The sequence below is a fragment of the Dendrobates tinctorius genome, unplaced genomic scaffold (assembly GCF_039654945.1).
Source record: "Dendrobates tinctorius isolate UK_male_01 unplaced genomic scaffold, ASM3965494v1 ptg000015l, whole genome shotgun sequence".
NCBI classification, from domain to species: domain Eukaryota; kingdom Metazoa; phylum Chordata; class Amphibia; order Anura; family Dendrobatidae; genus Dendrobates; species Dendrobates tinctorius.
The window spans coordinates 23,918,820-23,937,260 of NW_027361683.1; the positions used below are offsets into that span (position 1 = coordinate 23,918,820).

General features: G+C 43.8%; 1 protein-coding gene across 2 annotated transcripts in view; it reads right to left on the bottom strand.

Moving 5' to 3' along the window:
* Nucleotides 1–10,017: 10,017 nt before the first annotated feature.
* Nucleotides 10,018–18,441, bottom strand: part of AGO3 (argonaute RISC catalytic component 3) — a 152,386-nt gene continuing 143,962 nt past the window's right edge. For both annotated transcript variants that reach the window (XM_073562907.1, XM_073562900.1), the window contains exons 17-19: nt 17,219–17,320; nt 15,448–15,647; nt 10,018–14,020 (exon numbers count right to left, since the gene is read on the bottom strand). In XM_073562907.1, the coding sequence (XP_073419008.1) occupies nt 13,912–14,020; nt 15,448–15,647; nt 17,219–17,320 (411 nt within the window). In that variant the 3' untranslated portion in view covers nt 10,018–13,911. The remainder of the gene's footprint in view (nt 14,021–15,447; nt 15,648–17,218; nt 17,321–18,441) is intronic.

The window sequence follows — 18,441 nt, forward strand, 5'->3', positions numbered from 1 at the left end:
TCCTTGTGGGGCCTTAATCTGAATATGGATAAGGGACAATGCAAAGTGCTGTGGGGTTGTATCCTGTCAAATGCGGGTAGTGAACAGGAATTGAAGCGCCTGCTGAATGGGGTGGAAGGGTTCGACAGTACCCTTACTTGTTGCACCCTTGGTTCAGCCCAAGGAATTGTTGGAGGGTGTTTTTTGGGGGGAGGGGGGAGGGATTGGGTTCAAAATGTCTTTTGGCATGCTTGTACATTTCAATATTGGCTATGGTACGGCCGGGGGGGGAGATGGTAGGCAATATGCTATGGTACGATAATGGCTGATCTTAAGATACTTAGTTGGAATATCAGGGGGTTGAAGTCGCCAGTAAAACGACAGGCCATATTCTCCTTCATAGCGGACCAGAAGCCGGCGGTTGTTTGTTTGCAGGAGACGCATCTCACACAGGAGACGCTGGGAATCCTGGATAAGAGATGGGTACAGGCGGGCTTTCACTCTACTCATTCCCAATACTCTAGGGGGGTTAGTATATTGATTCACTCCAGGACTCAATTTAAGTGCCACCGAGTGGTGGTGGACACAGAGGGGCAATTCGTCCTTTTATCTTGTACAATCTTTTCCATCCCACTGGTTTTGACGTCTATATATGTACCTCCGCCTTATAGCAGTAGAGTTATCTATAAAGTTCTGGCCATTCTGAGAGATTTTCCGGGGGTTCCGCATTTGGTGGTGGGAGATTTTAATAATATTCTGGATTCACACTGGGACAGGGGTAGCCATGAACCTCTGAGGCTGGGAGGTAATCTTACGCCATTTGGGGTTCTCGTGCGGGAGATAGCTTTGACCGACTTGTGGAGATGCCGTAACCCTGGCGTCCGTCAATTCTCGTGCTTCTCCTCTACTCACTCTTCCCTGTCTCGCATTGATCTGGCCCTGGGTGATGATCTTATGCTGGGTAAAACTTTAGAGGTTAAATATTTGGCGCGAACGGTATCTGATCACTCGCCTGTTTCAGTCATGCTTAGGGGGGGTGGGAACGGGAGGAATGATAGACCTCTCTGGCGTCTTAACCCGTTTTGGCTGCAGCTAATCGATAAGAATGGCGGCTTTATCCCTGAGTTGCAGGAATATCTTAATCTTAATAGAGGCTCGGCTTCTGTTTGGATCGTCTGGGAGGCCTTAAAGGCATACTTAAGGGGAATGTTCATACGAGAGATTTCTAAAATAAAGACAGCCTCCAGGGCAAAATCACAACTTACATTTAGGGAACTGGAGGATGCGGAAAGGGCCCTTGCAACGCAGAGCACACCTGCCACTCGGAAGCGATTGGGGGAGGCGCAGTCAAAGGTGACCAAACAGACATTAGAGGCGGCGGCGCAAAAACGGCTCTTTCAATCTACTCAGTATTTTGAGAGTGCGGAAAGTGTGGGGCATTTGCTTTCTGTCGTGACATCGGCACAGAGAGGGTCGGCGGTTATAGCGGGTCTTCAAGATGTGAATGGGCGACTGCTCACTGACGCACCGGGGATTTTAAAAATTCTAGAGATATTTTATGCTGACTTGTATTCCTCACATGCTAGGGCCCCGACAGAGGATGTTGTTTCCTTTTTGGAGGCTGCCAATCTCCTAAGGTTGACTCCTGAGGACAGACGCTCTCTAGATAGACCTCTAGGTCTGGACGAGTTGGAGGAGGCTCTGGGAACCATGTTCAATGGTAAGGCTCCTGGGGTAGATGGGTTGCCAGCTGAGGTATACAAGCGGTATAGAACGTTATTGCTCCCTGCTCTATTGACAGTGTTTAATGATAGTCTGGAACGGGGTGTTCTCCCACCGTCTATGCGAGAAGCTGTCATTGCCGTGCTGTTGAAAAAGGATAAAGACCCAACTCTGCCTGCGTCGTATAGGCCCATCTCCCTGTTGACGCTAGACATTAAACTTTTAGCGAAGGTCCTGGCCATTCGACTCTCAAAGGTAGTAGCTGTGTTAATACACCCTGACCAGACGGGGTTTATGCCCAACAAATCGACGGCTATGAATATTAGGAGATTATATCTGAATATGCAGGTGAGGCCTGATAATGCCGGGAAGAGGGTGGTTCTGTCCCTAGACGCCGCTAAGGCATTTGATAGTGTGGAGTGGGACTATTTATGGGCGACGCTTCACTGTATGGGCTTTGGCCCGGGCTTTATTGGCTGGATCAAGCTCTTGTACTCGGAGCCGAGTGCTCGGCTGAGGGCTAATGGTCAGTTGTCTGACCCTTTTTCACTTCATAGAGGAACAAGGCAGGGATGCCCTTTATCCCCGCTGCTGTTTGCTCTCGCGGTGGAGCCGTTGGCCTCGAGGATAAGATCGGATGCTGGCATAGAGGGATTCCGGTATGGGGAGCATGAGGAGAAGGTAGCATTATATGCGGACGACCGGTTATTATTTTTAGCGGACGCGGACAGATCATTACAAAACACGATGACACTTCTTGGGGCGTTTGGGGAGGTCTCGGGTCTGGTTATTAACTGGGAGAAGTCTGCGCTCCTCCCACTGGACTCATATTTGGGCATAAAAATATCCAATAAGCTGACAGATTATGAGAGTCTAAATCTTGTCCCGTTGTTGGACAGGATCAAACAGAAGGTTAAGGCCTGGGCAAAGTTACACCTCTCTGTAGTGGGAAGAGTGAATCTGTTGAAGATGGTAGTTATGCCGCAACTCTTATATGTCCTTCATAATTCCCCTGTCTGGCTTCCTCAGAACAGGTTTCATAAAATTAATATGATTTTTAGAGAGCTCGTTTGGCTGAAACAAGGCGCGAGAATTAAACTTGAACACTTGCAAAAACCTAAGGATGAGGGGGGACTTGCGTTGCACAACCCATGGCTTTATTTTTTGTCTTCCCAGTGCCAGCATGTAGCAGGAGGGATGGAGGGCGAGTTGGCGGATTTGGTGGGAGGTCAGAAGATCCTTCAATTTTTAGTGGGACGGGGATCACTGGTGTCGAGTCTGGAGTCTGGTAGATTTCGATCTCTTGCATCCAGGTTTCCTACGGTGCTTCTAATGGTGAGAGTATGGGATAAGCTGAGGCAGCTGAGAGGAATACGCGGTCTTACAAAGTACTCCCCCATATGGGACAATCAGCATTTGCCATGTATGAAAACGCTCAGAGGCTTTGCTCACTGGAGGCGGATTGGCATATGGTGGGTGTCGCAGCTGGTGGAGGGAGGGGTTTTTAAAACTTTCGAGCAACTGGGACGGGAATTTCCCCTCCAACGCTCTATGTTTTATCAATATTTGCAGCTGCGTCACGCGTATATGGTGCAGAGCAAAAAAGTTGACCTAACCATACACCATGACGTCCTTATTCATAGGCTCGGTATGCAAGGGTCCACCAGAGGACTGATTTCAATGGTGTATGGTGGCTTACTTGGACAGGTCCTGTCAAGGCATCCTATTGGCGCACTGATAAAGTGGGAACAACAGCTGGGTACGATATCAGTGGAGCAGTGGGACTCGATTCTACAGATGATTCCCAGATTGTCTCTTAGTGAGCCTGGCCGCCTGTCTCAGCTATATGTCCTCTATAGGACATACAGGTCTCCCGAATGGTTGTTTAATAGAGGGTTGCGGTCGGATTCAAGGTGCCCCAAGTGCACAACAGATAATGCGGACATTTTACACATGATGTGGACATGTTCTTGCCTGCAGATATTTTGGATCGTGGTCCTTGGCCTTATACACTTGGTCACGGGACAGGATATTCCCAGGGACCCCATGATTTGTGTTCTGGGTTATGTTGATGAGGTGGGAGGGGATCAATATCTTAAAATTGCTGTGGCCAGAATGCTATTTGTGGCCCGAAAGCTGATAGCTTATCACTGGATTTCTGACAAAATCCCCTCAAGAAAAGAATATATTAATAGGTTGAACCAAATATTATATAGGGAAAAGTCTGTGTATCTTAGGAGAGGTGTGCCGCATATTTTTGGGAAAATATGGGAGGGATGGTTGAAGATTCCCAGCCTGGCAGCCTCGAATCTTCTGGATTAGTGGGTGGGCTTTGAAGGTGGTCTCCTGTCGGTTGTTTCTTGCCTTTTCTCAAGTGATTTGGCTGTGTGATACAATTGGGTTTATTCGCTATGTACCAGTCCATGCCATCGGACAAGGGGAGGGGGGTGTTATGGGGGAAGGGAATGTTTGATAACATGTTGTAAGTTGTACATGCCTGTCATTTCCAAAACTTTTAATAAAAACTATCTGATTAAAAAAAAGAAGGTGCTGGCGATCGCTGACTGGGTTCAGCCTCGAGATCTCAAGGGGCTGCAGCGCTTCTTAGGATTTCCGATTATCGAAGATTCATTAAAGGTTTCTCACAAGTGGTTAAACCACTCATGGATCTTACCCAGTAGGGGGCTGATGTAAAAAATTGGTCTGTACTCGCTAAGGAGTCCTTCTCAGTGATTAAGAAATGTTTCATGTCTGCCCCAGTGTTGGTACAACCAGACCCATCCAAACCATTCATTGTGGAGGTGGATGCTTCTGAAGTGGGGGTGGGGGCTGTGCTGTCCCAGGGTCCGGCCACCCTTACCAATCTCAAACCCTGTGCCTTCTTCTCCAAGAAGTTCTCTTCAGCCGAGAAAAACTATGATGTAGGCAATAGAGAACTTCTTGCGGTCAAGCTGGCGTTTGAGGAATGGAGGCACTTTTTGGAAGGGGCGGCTCACCTTATTACGGTTGTCACGGATCACAAACATTTGGCATACCTTGAATCTGCTAAGAGGCTTACTCCTATACAAGCCCGTTTGTCACTTTTTTATTTTCACGATTTCAGTTCTCCATTACTTTTCGACCGGGGTCCAAAAATGTTAAAGCGGATGCCCTGTCCAGAAGTTTTGACCCAGTGTCTCCCCCTGAGCCGCCGTCCTCCATTCTTCCCCCAGGATTGGTAGTGGCGGGGGTCTCAACTGAGCTGGAACACGAAATTCTAAAGGCCCAGGCCCTAGCTCCGGCAACCAGGCCAGGGGATAAACTGTTTGTTCCAGATTCATTGCGGCCTAGATTTCTGCAGGAGTTTCATGAGTCTAGGCTGAGTGCTCATCCAGGTATCACGGCCACTAGAGAGGCAGTAGCCAGGGTTTTTTTGGTGGCCTTCATTAAGGTCCGATGTCAAGGAATTTGTTTCTGCTTGTGGCGTGTGTGCCCGTTCCAAAAGCTCGCATAACCGGCCGGCAGGGAACTCATACCTTTACCGGTTCCTGATAGGCCATGGACTCATCTTTCCATGGATTTTATTACTGGCCTTCCACCTTCCAGGGGCAATACCGTGATCTGGGTGGTGGTGGACAGGTTTTCTAAACAGGCCCATTTCATTCCCTTGGCAGCATTACCCTCAGCAGAAACATTGTGCAGCATGTAGTCCGATTGCATGGGGTACCCCTGAATGTTGTGTCTGACAGAGGTGTGCAGTTTGTGGCCAAATTTTGGAGGGCGTTCTGTATGAAATTGGGCATCTCACTCTCCTTCTCGTCGGCATATCATCCGGAGAGTAATGGTCAGACAGAACGCTCCAATCAATCCCTGGAACAAATTCTCAGGTGTCTGACCTCCGCCAGACAGGAGGATTGGTGTGATGAGTTACCGTTGGCGGAATTCGCTTTTAACAACCGGGTGAGTCAGTCCACCAACATGTCCCCATTCCTGATTAACTATGGGTTTAATCCGCATTTTGGGGAGTTTTCACAGGTGGATTCCGTTTGTCCAGGGGTAGAGGGGTCTGGTCAACGGTTAAAAAACATCTGGGCTGAAGTCCAGCGTAATATCTCTCGGGGCCAGGGGAGGTACAAATATTTTGCTGACAAAAAGAGAGCCTCGGGAGACATGTTTCAGCTGGGAGAGAAGGTTTGGCTTTCCACACGTAACATCAACTTAAAGGTACCATCAGCTAAGTTGGGACCAAAGTTCATTGGTCCGTACGAGATTATGGAGATAGTCAACCCAGTGGCATATAGGTTGCGTCTCCCCGCCTCCTTAAAAATATCCAATGTGTTCCATAAATCTCTGTTGAAATCCGTAGGGTTTGTCAAAGAGGACTTCGAGCCTGTTGTTCCTCCAGTGCTGGTGGAGGGTCAATTGGAGTATGGGGTCGGACATATTGTGGACTCTCAGCGGGTGCGCCACTCTTTGCAGTACCTGGTCCACTGGAAGGGATATGGACCAGAGGAGCGCTCATGTGTCCCTGCTCGCTCTGTACATGCAGATTGTCTCGTTCGGGCTTTCCATGCCAAATACCCGGGGAAGCCTGGGGGTCCAGAGGCCCCCCGTTGGGAGGGGGGTACTGTCATGATCCCAGTGCATGTTTTTGAGCTGCATGTCAGGGGTTAATGTCTGGAGCTCAGTGCAGGTTTTGACCTGCACACCTGGGGTTAATGATTGTGGCCTCTTTCTGGTTCTGGGAGAGCTTCTTAAATCCCTGGGAAGCTCCAATCCCTGTCAGTTATACTTTTGCCTTTGGCCGAGTGTGCTGACCTTTGTGTGCCTGTTCGTTGTTATAGCTTGTTTATATGGTTCTGACCCGGTTCTGTTTCCCATTGTGAGTTTGCCTGTTGATTCTGTACTGTGCTATCCTCTCTGTGTATGACTCATTGCCTGTGATCTGACTACTCTCTGCTAGCCCCTCTTGTACCTTGCAGTTATCTCTGTGTATGACTCATTGGCTACGTCCTGACTATCCTCCCTGTCTATGCCCCTTGGTAACTTTGTCTCGCAGTTACCCTGCTAGGAGTTCTCTTGCAGCTCCTAGCTCTCTGGAGTTTAGGCCACACCCCTAGCAGTCACATGCTTCAGGTCCTGCAGCTCTGAAGTACGCATCTACTCGGCTGCTGCCCGCTCCACTGGTATCTTTGAGCACAGTTCGCTTTACTCAGGACACGCGCAGTGGCTCAGTGAGCAAGTTCAGTGCGGTGTTTCTGACAGCTGCTCTGTTAACGCGAGAACAAATTAAGCCACAGAATTTCCGTTAGGGGTGGTCCGTGACCGCCCTGCGCTGGCACAGATCGGTGCTGGGCAGAACAGACAGATAGTTAACAACTACCTGCCTGGAAATTCTTAGCCCCCTATGAAAAAAAAAAAAAAAAAAAGTACAGAGGTCCTGGATAACCCCTTCAAGGGACAAATTTCGTACAGATACATGTGTATTTAATTTTTTTAGCTGATTACATGCCCAATATACTCAATGCAGATCAATACCTAGTTTGGTCATCTTTTTTCATGACATAATAGTGTATAATGTTAATTGTATAATGTAAGGCCATTAGTACTTTACACTTAGGCTTGTTGACACACATTATATTGTGCTAGTGATCTCTATGACAAAGGTAAGGTGGCTGTGGATATAGGCCAGGCGGATATTTAGACCTTTCCTCTTCTTGGGGAGAGGAGCTCTCTCTTACATGCTTTAATGAAAACAAGTAACCGAATTACATGTTGACAACTACTCTAACTATTCAAGGTTATATATATCCACTACCCTGCAGAAGACTTTCAGAGGTAATAAAGCACTTTTAAAAAAGATATATGGGAAAACTTGAGGCCAAAGACTTCATAGACCATTTATTGCAGCAACTGCCTACGAGATATTTTCAAAGAGCAAACAACTGGTTTATAAATTTGAAGAGAAAGAAAAGAAATTCCCATGGAAAAAGTTATAAAGCTTTGTCCAGTGTATGCATTGTTTCAGATGGACATAAATACAACAAAATGGTTCATAACGTAGTAAATAAAGAGAACTTTATAGATTGAGAACGCAGACAATGACAATAAGAGAAGTCAATCTCATAGATCACAGGCAGAATAGAAACTGTCGTGGTTCAAACCCCTCCACTCGCTCAGCTCTGCTGCTCTTAAGCAATTTCAGGACAAAAATAAATGTACAATAAAGGATACAAAATCCAGGCCAAAAAGGTCCGAATTTTAAATCAGCAGCATGTCAATTTAAGTCTTGGATTACACCCTGTTTAATGGGTGGGGTGAAGTCAGCGGACAATGAACAGAAAATTAAACAAGCAATTTTGTTGTGGGTTTGCTAATTTTATCATGTTTTTTTTCTATTGCAATTAAATGTTGAGAGGATCTACCCCAGTAGAATTAAAGCAAGGGTTTCCTAAAATTTACGTTTTACGCACAGGTTTACTGTAATATAAAATGTTAATACTTTATTCTTTCGTACTGACCATAAGTTACAGCCTGTAATTTTGCAAATCCTTATCTACACACGTGGTCAAAATTGTTGGTACTCCTCGTTTAACGACAGAAAAACCCACAATGATGACAGAAATAACTGTAATCTGACAAAAGTAATAATGAATCAAAAATCTATGAAAATGAACAAATGATAGTCAGACATTGCTTTTCATCCATGCTTCCACAGAATTTAAAAAAAATAAAACTCATGAAATAGGCCTGGACAGAAATCATGGTACTCTTAACTTAATATTTTGTTGCACAACCTTTTGAGGCAATCACTGCAATTAAACAATTCCTGTAACTTTCAATGAGATGTCTGCACCTCTCGATAAGTATTTTGGGCCACTCCTCAAGAGCAAACTGCTCCATTTGTCTCGTGTTTGAAGGTTGCCTTTTCCAGACTGCATGTTACAGCTCTTTCCAAAGATGCTCAATAGGATTTAGGTCAGGGCTCAGAGAAGGCCACTTCAGAATAGTCCAATGTTTTCCTCTTAGCCATTCATGGGTGTTTTTAGCTGTGTGTTTTGGGTCATTGGGACCTGTGACTGAGACCAAGCTTTCTGACACTGGGCAGCACATTTCTCTCTAGAATCCCTTGATAGTCTTGAGATTTCATTGTACCCTGCACAGATTCTAGACACCCTGTGCCAGATGCAGAAAAGCAGCCCCAGAAAAAACAGAGCCTCCTCCATGTTTCATAGTGGGGACAGTGTTCTTTCCTTGATATGCTTCATTTTTCCGTCTGTGAACATAGAGCTGATGTGCCTTGCTAAAAAGTTAAATTTTTGTCTCATCTGTTCATAGTACATTCTCCCAGAAGCTGTGTGGCTGGTTAAGTAGTTTGGCAAATTCCAGTCTGGCTTTTTTATGATTTTCTTTTTCAACAATGGTGTCCTCCTTGGTCGTCTCCCATGAAGTCCGCTTTGGCTCATACAACGACGAATGGTGTGATCTGACACTGATGTTCCTTGAGCTTGAAGTTCACCTTTAATCTGTTTAGAAGTTTTTCTGGGCTCTTTTGTTACCATTCGTATTATCCGTCTCTTTGATTTGTCATCAATTTTCCTCCTGCGGCCACGATCAGGGAGGTTGGCTACAGTCCCATGGAGCTTAAATTTCTGAATAATATGTGGAACTGTAGTCACAGGAACATCAAGCCGCTTGGAGACGGTCTTATAACTTTTACCTTTAACATGTTTGTGTATAATTTTCTTTCTGATCTCCTGAGACAACTCTTTCCTTTGCTTCGTCTGGTCCATGTTGACTGTGATACACACCACGTCACCAAACAGAACAGTGTGTTTCTGTAGCCCTCTATACAGGCCACTCACTGATTCCAAAATTGTAGACACCTGTGATGCTAATTAGTGGACACACCTTGATTTAACATGTCCCCTTTGTCACATTATTTTCAGGGGTACCATCATTTCTGTCCAGGCCTATTTCATGAGTTTCATTTTTTACAAATTCTGTGGAAGCATGGTTGAAAAGTAATGTCTGACTTTCATTTGTTCATTTTCATAGATTTTTGATTTGTTATTACTTTTGTCAGATTACAGTTATTTCTGTGACCACTGTGGGTTTTTCTGCCATTAAACGAGAGGTACCAACAATTTTGAACACGAGTGTATATCTGCACTGAAAATTTTACTGGCCACAAAGCATCTCTAGTGGAGTGCAATCACTGTATACCAGAATACTGTACGGTAATCTGGTGTGGGGGACATTCTTAGAGTGCAAAGCAGAAATCAGAAATACATTAAGGGATCTAAAAAAAGAAAAAAAAATTTCCTTTCTGTTGAATTTTGGGATGACAGGGGTGTTGGTCTATGGGAGTATGGACTGTCGAGACACTTATTTGTAGTGTGAACAAAAGAATTCTGTTTGCAGCTCTCTGGTATAATACACTGTAACTCAGGCACAGAACATAATAAATTATACCATGTATTTACACAGTTACTGTAGTTTATGTTTAATCAACAGTACAATGATGGTAAATTGTGAACCCATACTTCAGGCACTTTTGATCAGTAGCTCTCTTCTCTATAATCCAGAGCAGTCAGCTCCAAAGAAATATGTGGACAGTTCTATCTTTTCAGTACACCAGGAGAACTGGATGCACGATGAAACGTTGTTACCTTGATGGGAATACTTCTTTAACTTTGATGTATGCAAAACTACATAAAATAGCTAAATCCAACTGTAAACTAAACTTGTAGATGCCAGATGTTTATTTTTTCTTGCTGGTTCTTTAAGTGCATCTACACTTATAAAAAACAAAAAACAAACTGACTGTTATGGCCACAGATCTGCAGTTTTCATGAGTGGGTTTTCCAGCTCCCGGGAATCTTACAGATTGCTAAAATGGACAAGCAGTAGTGCTGAGCTAAACCCATAGCCTTAAGAAGATCAGTGTATGGACTTCACTGATCAAAACTTCGTCTCCCGAGATCTTAATCTGTGCATGCACTACCTTCGCAGCCATTTTCCCAAAGCCAACAGCAGGGAAATCACTGGAAAAGGGGACTCTGCTCACTGGCGTCGACATCTTATGAAATCCCAGGGCCCACAGAAACGCCCCACTCCTGATGTCACCACAGGCCACCTGAAGCAACGACCCTGCCTCCTGTGATTCCATTCCACCACCTCCCCGGTAACCTACCATTAAAACGGTCTATAAGACACACCGCCATTTTATTTAAAGAAAATTTTTTTTCTTATTTTCCACCCCAAAATTTGGAGTCTGTCTTCTGGTCAGGTGCATCTTATTACAGTATCAACTTACCAAAAAAGCTAATTAAATAGTATTCCTATTGGATAATAACAGACAATCACAGTACCAATATATATCAACTTGGCTAGATCATGACAAGTGACAGCAAAACTGACACTGCAATCTGAAAACTGGTCCTGTAGCCCTAGCTGTAGTCTCTTGAGTTACATTTTACAAAGGAAACATGGCAATGAAAACAAACAGATTTGTAAGGTGGTCGGCACAAATTTTAATAATCTATAGTTAGTAACCTACTAACACCTAAAGGTATAGGGCGATGAAGACTTTTCTCTTTGGAATACTATACTGGTTACATGAAGCAGGACAATTATATTACTAGAAGTATGCCAAATACAAAAAATAATAATATTAATGTGAATACTAAAACCAACAAACTTTATGGACGACAAATATGGGATTAGATGAATATGAAAACAAGTATTGCTTGGATGTAACTTTATCTCCAGAATTTCAATAAAAAAATAAAAATATACATAAATAATAATAATTTAAGCTGCTTATCCAAGTTTGAAGATTGTTGCAAGCCAACAATATATAAGAGATTTCCTATTTTAGAAGCTTCTACCTCTTCTAGTAATGTGTCTCAGATTCATAACTAACAAAGATGGATGAATTAAGGTATAAGATGCCCCAAGATTTTACTAGGGAACATTTATACATTTTCCATCTATATACTGTCCAAAATGGGAATGTATACCATTGATTACACGGACAGATGAGACATGGACTAAATACATTGCTGTAGTTGCACCTGACTGACTGATATTACTTATGATGTGTAAAGGTTATTGGTAAAACAAGCAGTCATGTTCTGTGTATGTTAAAGGGAACCTGTTGGTGCATTCATGCTGCTCAATCCATGGGTATGCTGCACAATTGCAGCCAGGTAGATTTTTCTCTGAAACGCTTTAGCGTCTCAGAGGCTGATTCATGCCAACTGTGGTTTGAACAGCACAAATCGACCGACAAGTCACTTTATTGCCTACTAATACTGGTGCGCCTGAAAATCAGGTGGTAAATATCTGTATATCATGCGCTGTACACTACACTGAACCAGCTAGCCAAAAAAAATGACTTATGTGAATGGATTCTTAATGCCATGTTATATCGATGCTTGGACGAGAAGTGTACTAAACAGGTCATATTGTTCCGTATATGAAAATAAAACCTTTGATTCTGACATGTAAAGCATTGCACTACTCACTGACGGGAGCACAGTACCGCCCATATTTCTGGGTAGCCACTATTTGGACATGGTCTTTTCATAGTTAAGGCTTCCGATTATTTTAATTGCAAAGTAGCCATAGGGGCCAGCAGGGTTAGGCAGGCCTCTTTGGCATTGCTGGGTTTAAATTTATTTCTGTTTATTGCACTAAAAATTAGAGGAAAATTAAAACATACATCTAAGCAAGTCTCCCCCTAAAAAAACAACAAAAAAAACACAACATCAATGGTAGCAGAGAATAGGATCTGAAATAATTAAATTAGTGTCATTAATCTAATAAATACATTTATATATATACGGTATATATATATATATATATATATATATATATATATATATATATATATATATATATATATATAAAAAGTACTAGAAAAGCTTACAATTCCCACACAACCATGTATACATTACATGACTAAAGAGAGGGGTTCTTCCCACATCCTTTTTGAAATAGTCTTCAAAGATACTCGGAGGGTGAAGGGTTAAGACACTCTCCTAATGTGCGGAAATGGACAACCGTTTGCAGCATACAGAATATGGGGATATAGTTTGGACATATTTTAAAGAGCAGAGGCTGGCATGTGGGATTTGTTTTATGGAGGTTTCTTTGCTCATGAATAAAATGCTTCCCTAGCCAGAGAGATTTGGAGGCATTAGACCCAGAGAGGCGGCCTTGTGCTAAGCTATCCTACCCCAGGGCCAACAATGCGTTGCTGCACTGCAGGGACTAAGTGGCAATAGTCTTGCTGGAATAGCTGAAGTATACAGATCCAGTCACTTGCATGACCATAGCACATGCAATACCCGCTTGCATCTTACTAACCATAACCCTGCAGAAAGAATAAAGGCAAAGCACTGAAGGGCATGACTTATGCAAATGAGATCGACATCGAAGGCAAAAGAAATGGGACGTGACAATGAGATAAATGGCTCCACAAATATAAATCCTAGTTTTTTGCAGGACATCATTCTGCTTCATATCCATTATTAACACAGCCACACAAGTATATGCATACACATATGTGTAATCGATAACTAAACACATATGTGATACACATTACCATACCTGAGCACACAAGAGCCGGTTTCTAACCCCTGTGCAGCTGGAGTGTCACAAATCACTCTGATGTCACCAGGAGGTGTTAACAGGTGAGCAGAAAGTAGCTAAGGTACCGCTGCTAGAAGGCATTGGATAGAACCACAGCATCACAGTTATGCTGCATACCCAAATTTAGCAAAACGAAGCCCATGTGTGTACAGGTATGCAAACACACTCCATCCATCCCTAGTTTTGCTTGTCTCTAATTTTTCTTTTTTTTTTTTTTGCAAAAACAGCTAGTGCTGCAGAGCAATTTGAGGTAAAGGCATAAAAGGGTTAAAATGTTGGAACGTAAAAAGAAAGACAAAACATAAGCAGTGCATCCAAGTGGAGGCTCCATTACGACGATCTAGCAGTTGGCTGGTTTCATATTGCATAATAGTGCTGTGTTCCTCAAAAATCTTCTATTCCCAGGATTAGCCCTCCCCTCAATCACTGTGCCTGGGCTTCAGGGCAAGCCGGAAGGGAGGACAGGAGAATGTGAACCACTCTACTGGACCCTAAAAACCCACAAGAGATCCTTCAGGTTCCTTGTTGCAAGTCAAACCTGTGCATTTTTTTTAGGGACAAAAGTTGCTCTCACGCGAAGTACATGGTACGTAAGGTATCCTGGTGAATTTGCACAGCCTTGGCAAGGGCTTGTGGGTCCCGACCATTGCTTTGACCAGATACGTGGCTTCCTTCAGCACTATGGAGTACAAAATATATGAGTTAACTTTGCAAAATATCATGGTGCTTATTCAGCTCAGAATACATATCAATCATTGCTAAAATTAGAGAAAATTAAGAGTGAAGGGGTGAATAGAGCACTTCAGGAAATCAAACAGCAAAATTAAAGCCCCTGGATATGTATTTACAAATTATTCAAAAAGGGAACCTGTCAGCTCAAACCACGGGCAACATAGACCTTGGCTGCACGATTCCAGACAGGTATGTTTTCTTGGGTTTCAGAGAAAACATTGTGAAGAGCTGGGAAATATAGGGAGAGATATGACAAATCTGGTGTGTCCCCCAGCCGGATTCTACCCACACCACTCCAGGTGGCTGACAGGTCTTTCACCATGTACCACATGAAAGACACCTGTCAATCAACTGGAGAGCGGTATGGAGAAGCTGGTCGGAGACTATAGGGAGACATGACTAGTCTGGTGCGTCCCCCAGATGGCTTCTCCCCGCATCATTACAGGTGACTGACAGGTCTCTCCCTGTGTTAACACATAGGAGACAACTGTCAGTCAACTGGAGCAGGGCGTGGAGAAGCCAGCCGGGAACTATAGGGAAAGACATGGCTAGTCTGGTGTGTGTCCCCCCAGCCGGCGACTCTGTGCACCATTACAGATGATTGACAAGTCTCTCCCTGTGTACACACATGGGAAAGACCTGTCAGTCAATCACCTGGAGTGTGGCATGGGGAAGCTGGCTGATGACTGCATAAGAGTAGACTATGTATGTCTTTCCCTATGAACCCCTGATCTTCAACCTATAGCCTTCGCCAGGCTCAGATTCATGCTGCTAAAGGTTTGGGGAGCAAGAATCAACTGACAAGTCCCCTTTAAGGTCATTTAAAAAGCAACATGTTCCCTATAGAATGTTATAAGGTCACCGCATCAGTCTGTGGTTTCCATGGTAACAACTGTTGCTTAGAAAAGTTATCGGCTAATGGTAGCAACTCAGTTGCTATGGATACTGGCCAGCAGTACATGACGTACATAGAGCAGATGTATACCTGAGCAATCAGGTCCCCGCCATTCACCCCATTATGGAAATTGGTAGCTGGTGTGTAATCATTTACTATACCTTAAAGTTACATTTTCAGGAGGAATATTAAATATAGAAATAGACCAAAACCTAATACGGGTGTCTCCACCTTAGCAGATTAGAATAGCTGCTTCATCATCCAATGTCACATTGTGCGAGTCCATTTAAAGACAAAATGGCCCCTGCCGAGCTCAAGCATGTGCCAGGAGTCATCTACTAGTGTAGGCCTTGTGCCATGCAGGTCTCACAGTTATTTGCCGCACAATTATATATGGTAGACTGTAAGTGATGGTTTCATGAAAAAGGAGACGAAACGGGGAGAAAACAACCTGCGGGGGCGAGGAATATGTACTATACCTGTCATGCTCCTTGTCCACGAGATGGTACCTGGCTCTGAATGCCACAAGATGGGCATAGTAGGCAGGTGCGGGGATGGAGACAGATCGCGTGCATCGCACATACGTGTGGCACAGCTGGTAGGTCAGCAGCTGGAGTTCATCAGCAGTGAAACAGTTATCATCCCACAAGACATGATAGTGAGAAGGCCTGCTAGTACCCTAAATGACAAAGCAGGAGAACAATGATAACTGCAGGCAATGACAATGGACATCCTAATGAGCCACAATTTCTGGGATCTGTCATTTCTGAACAGCTTTCACAGCTTTGTATCCCACTGTGAGATATGCAACTACCAGCAAACGCTACGGTTCCTCCTTTTATCCTGTACCCATATATCACATTGCGGTGCTACTGCGCGGAGCCTGCATTAGGCACAACCCCTCTCGTGGCCATGCTATGGTCAGGATGCGCTCATGCCTCCGGATGCCTCTCGTGTGTATGATGGGGGCGCTAACGCCCATGCCACTCTGTTTTCACACAAACCATAGAGAAAGACTGATTATTGGGAATATAAATCCCACAAACAATGGTCATCTTTAGTTTTTATCTTCCCACCGCCAAAAAAATGTAATAAGTTCCTTATTAGTTCACTTATTTCTCTTGCTTACATCACAGTAACATACTCCGCAGTACTTTAAGGGCATTGCACTACTCAGTGTTCCCGTTGGGGCTCACAATCTAAGTTCACTTTCAGTTTGTCTTTTTGGGGAAACCCAAGTGAATATCGTTGGAACATACAAACTCATGTAGAAGTTGGCCTTTGCTGGATCTGAACCCTAGATCTCGACACTGCAAGGCATCAGTACACCTCTGTGCCACCATATCTAACCACAACAACAGTACCAAGAGAAACTCATCGTGTAAAATGGTAGGGGTCATGGAGCTAGAGTGAGGACACAAATAAGAGACTCCTCACTATGCAAATCACTTATGTGCGGTCACGAGACAACTACTCAGGTAGACGACAAAGGGGAAACCTGGTAATGAGCATATTGCACACTGTTTGGATTTGGCAGTCATATACAGTGACTGCAGAAATTTACCATCAGCCTAGAAAATGAAATAAATATACTGTACATAGTGATATAAAAAAATAAAATAAAATTAGCTACCTCTTGGAGCTGTGCCAGTGATTGGGTACAGGCTGCAGCAGTGACATCACGTTGATAGATCCAGCCAAACACTGACCTCAGCAGCCTTGCCATTATAGATGGCAGAAGCTCAGTGACTGGATGCAGCGCTGAGGCCAGTGAGGGTAAATAAACTTTCAATTTGTTGGGTTTTTTTTTTATCTTTTGAACATTTGATGTGTTTTTTTTAAGGTTAGATAGCTATATGTGTAGCTCTAGCTATGTATTTGATAAGACTCACTAATGAAATCAATCTTGCACTCACTAAGACATCCACTAGGTGGCACGCCTCTGCACGCAGTGATCTTTTGCAGGATTTGTAGTATTATCAGCCTTGACCCACTAGTTTATGCTTTCCCCAACAGACAATCAACAGCAATTGTACACGTCAGGAAAAAAATAATGACTGCTGTTATTGTGTACATACGTGGCATAAAAACATGACAAAAAGGATGGTTTTAAAGCTATTCTTTCTGCAAATCACAGAAATGGGATCTGTCGAGTGAAACTATGAGGTGATTCATTTACCAAACCTTTGCTCATTCTGGATTAATCATAGGCTGTATATTACAAAGAGAGACACCTGAAGCCAGACTTACCTGTATTCCAGCATGGCTGCAGAGGTAAAAATCAAACTCATAAGGATGTGTGATATCGGTATCCACAGTGGTACCGGCTGGAATATTTCCACTTCTTCCAACCTAAAGCAAAGAGAAGAGCTTATACAGAGGGCCATACAACTTATTGCTCTTATATATGGTATTAAGAGTTCTACAGGGAGATACAAGGCAACACTGGGTGCTTCTGCCATGTCAGAAATGCCAGCATGCAGCTGTAGAATAGGGAGGGGAGCCACCTTAGTGAAATGTCTAGTTACAGTGTCTAGTCGGCGATATCTGTGGTTGAAACATTGGCCTCTTTACAGAACCTGCCCTCAACAGTGCTATACGTATATTATTCTGTAACCTTAGCACTGTTACTTATAAATTAATAAAGGTTGCCATTCTATGCTCCTATTTAAGAATAAGTTAGGAGGTCTGGGGTCAAATCCATAATACCATTAGCCCAGATGGCAAAAAAAAAACAAAAACACGTCACTGTTATGAGCCCATTGTATTACTGAGGCTAGTTCATGCTGTCCAAACAATGAGCAGCATGACTCAAAGCAAGGATGCTCAATTGCCGCCAGATACATCTTTCTATAAAGTGCCCTGTAAGGTTGCAGCTGGACAAATCCCGAATGGAGTGCATGTGTGTCACCGAGAAATCCAGAGAGCTGGCATCAGCACAGATAGTGCTGAGAGGTCTTTTAAAGGGCTCGAACTTTGGGTCCAGTATTTGGGAACAGCCACTAGAGATGGGATGGACTGGCTGTTCCCATACCTCCAGTTTCAGGCCTTCAATAGCCTATTTAAGGCAATCCAATGCCTCATTCAATGTCTGGGTGTGGGAAATGGAAAGACCTTTACTGCGGTTGAGTCTCAGCTAGAGACAGAAAGCATGGGTTGTAATTTATATGGGTGAGCCCTCAACACTTCTATCATACCATTATATGCCAGAGAAAAAGCTGTTTTTTGTTAATTGGTTGGAGGTTTATGACCTGTAATAAACCTTCCCGTTTGCCATAAAGACATTGTACCTGTGTATACCTGAAGTGCTACTAGGAAGTGAGTGAATCCCTACAGTCCCTACATTTCAGAGAAAATATAGTCTGAAGATCCATACCGGGATCAAATGCAGAGATTAGACTACTCAGGTGACCCCAGCCTACTTCTACCCGCACCGCTGTAGGTTATTGAGAGGTCTTTTCTGTCCATGATCT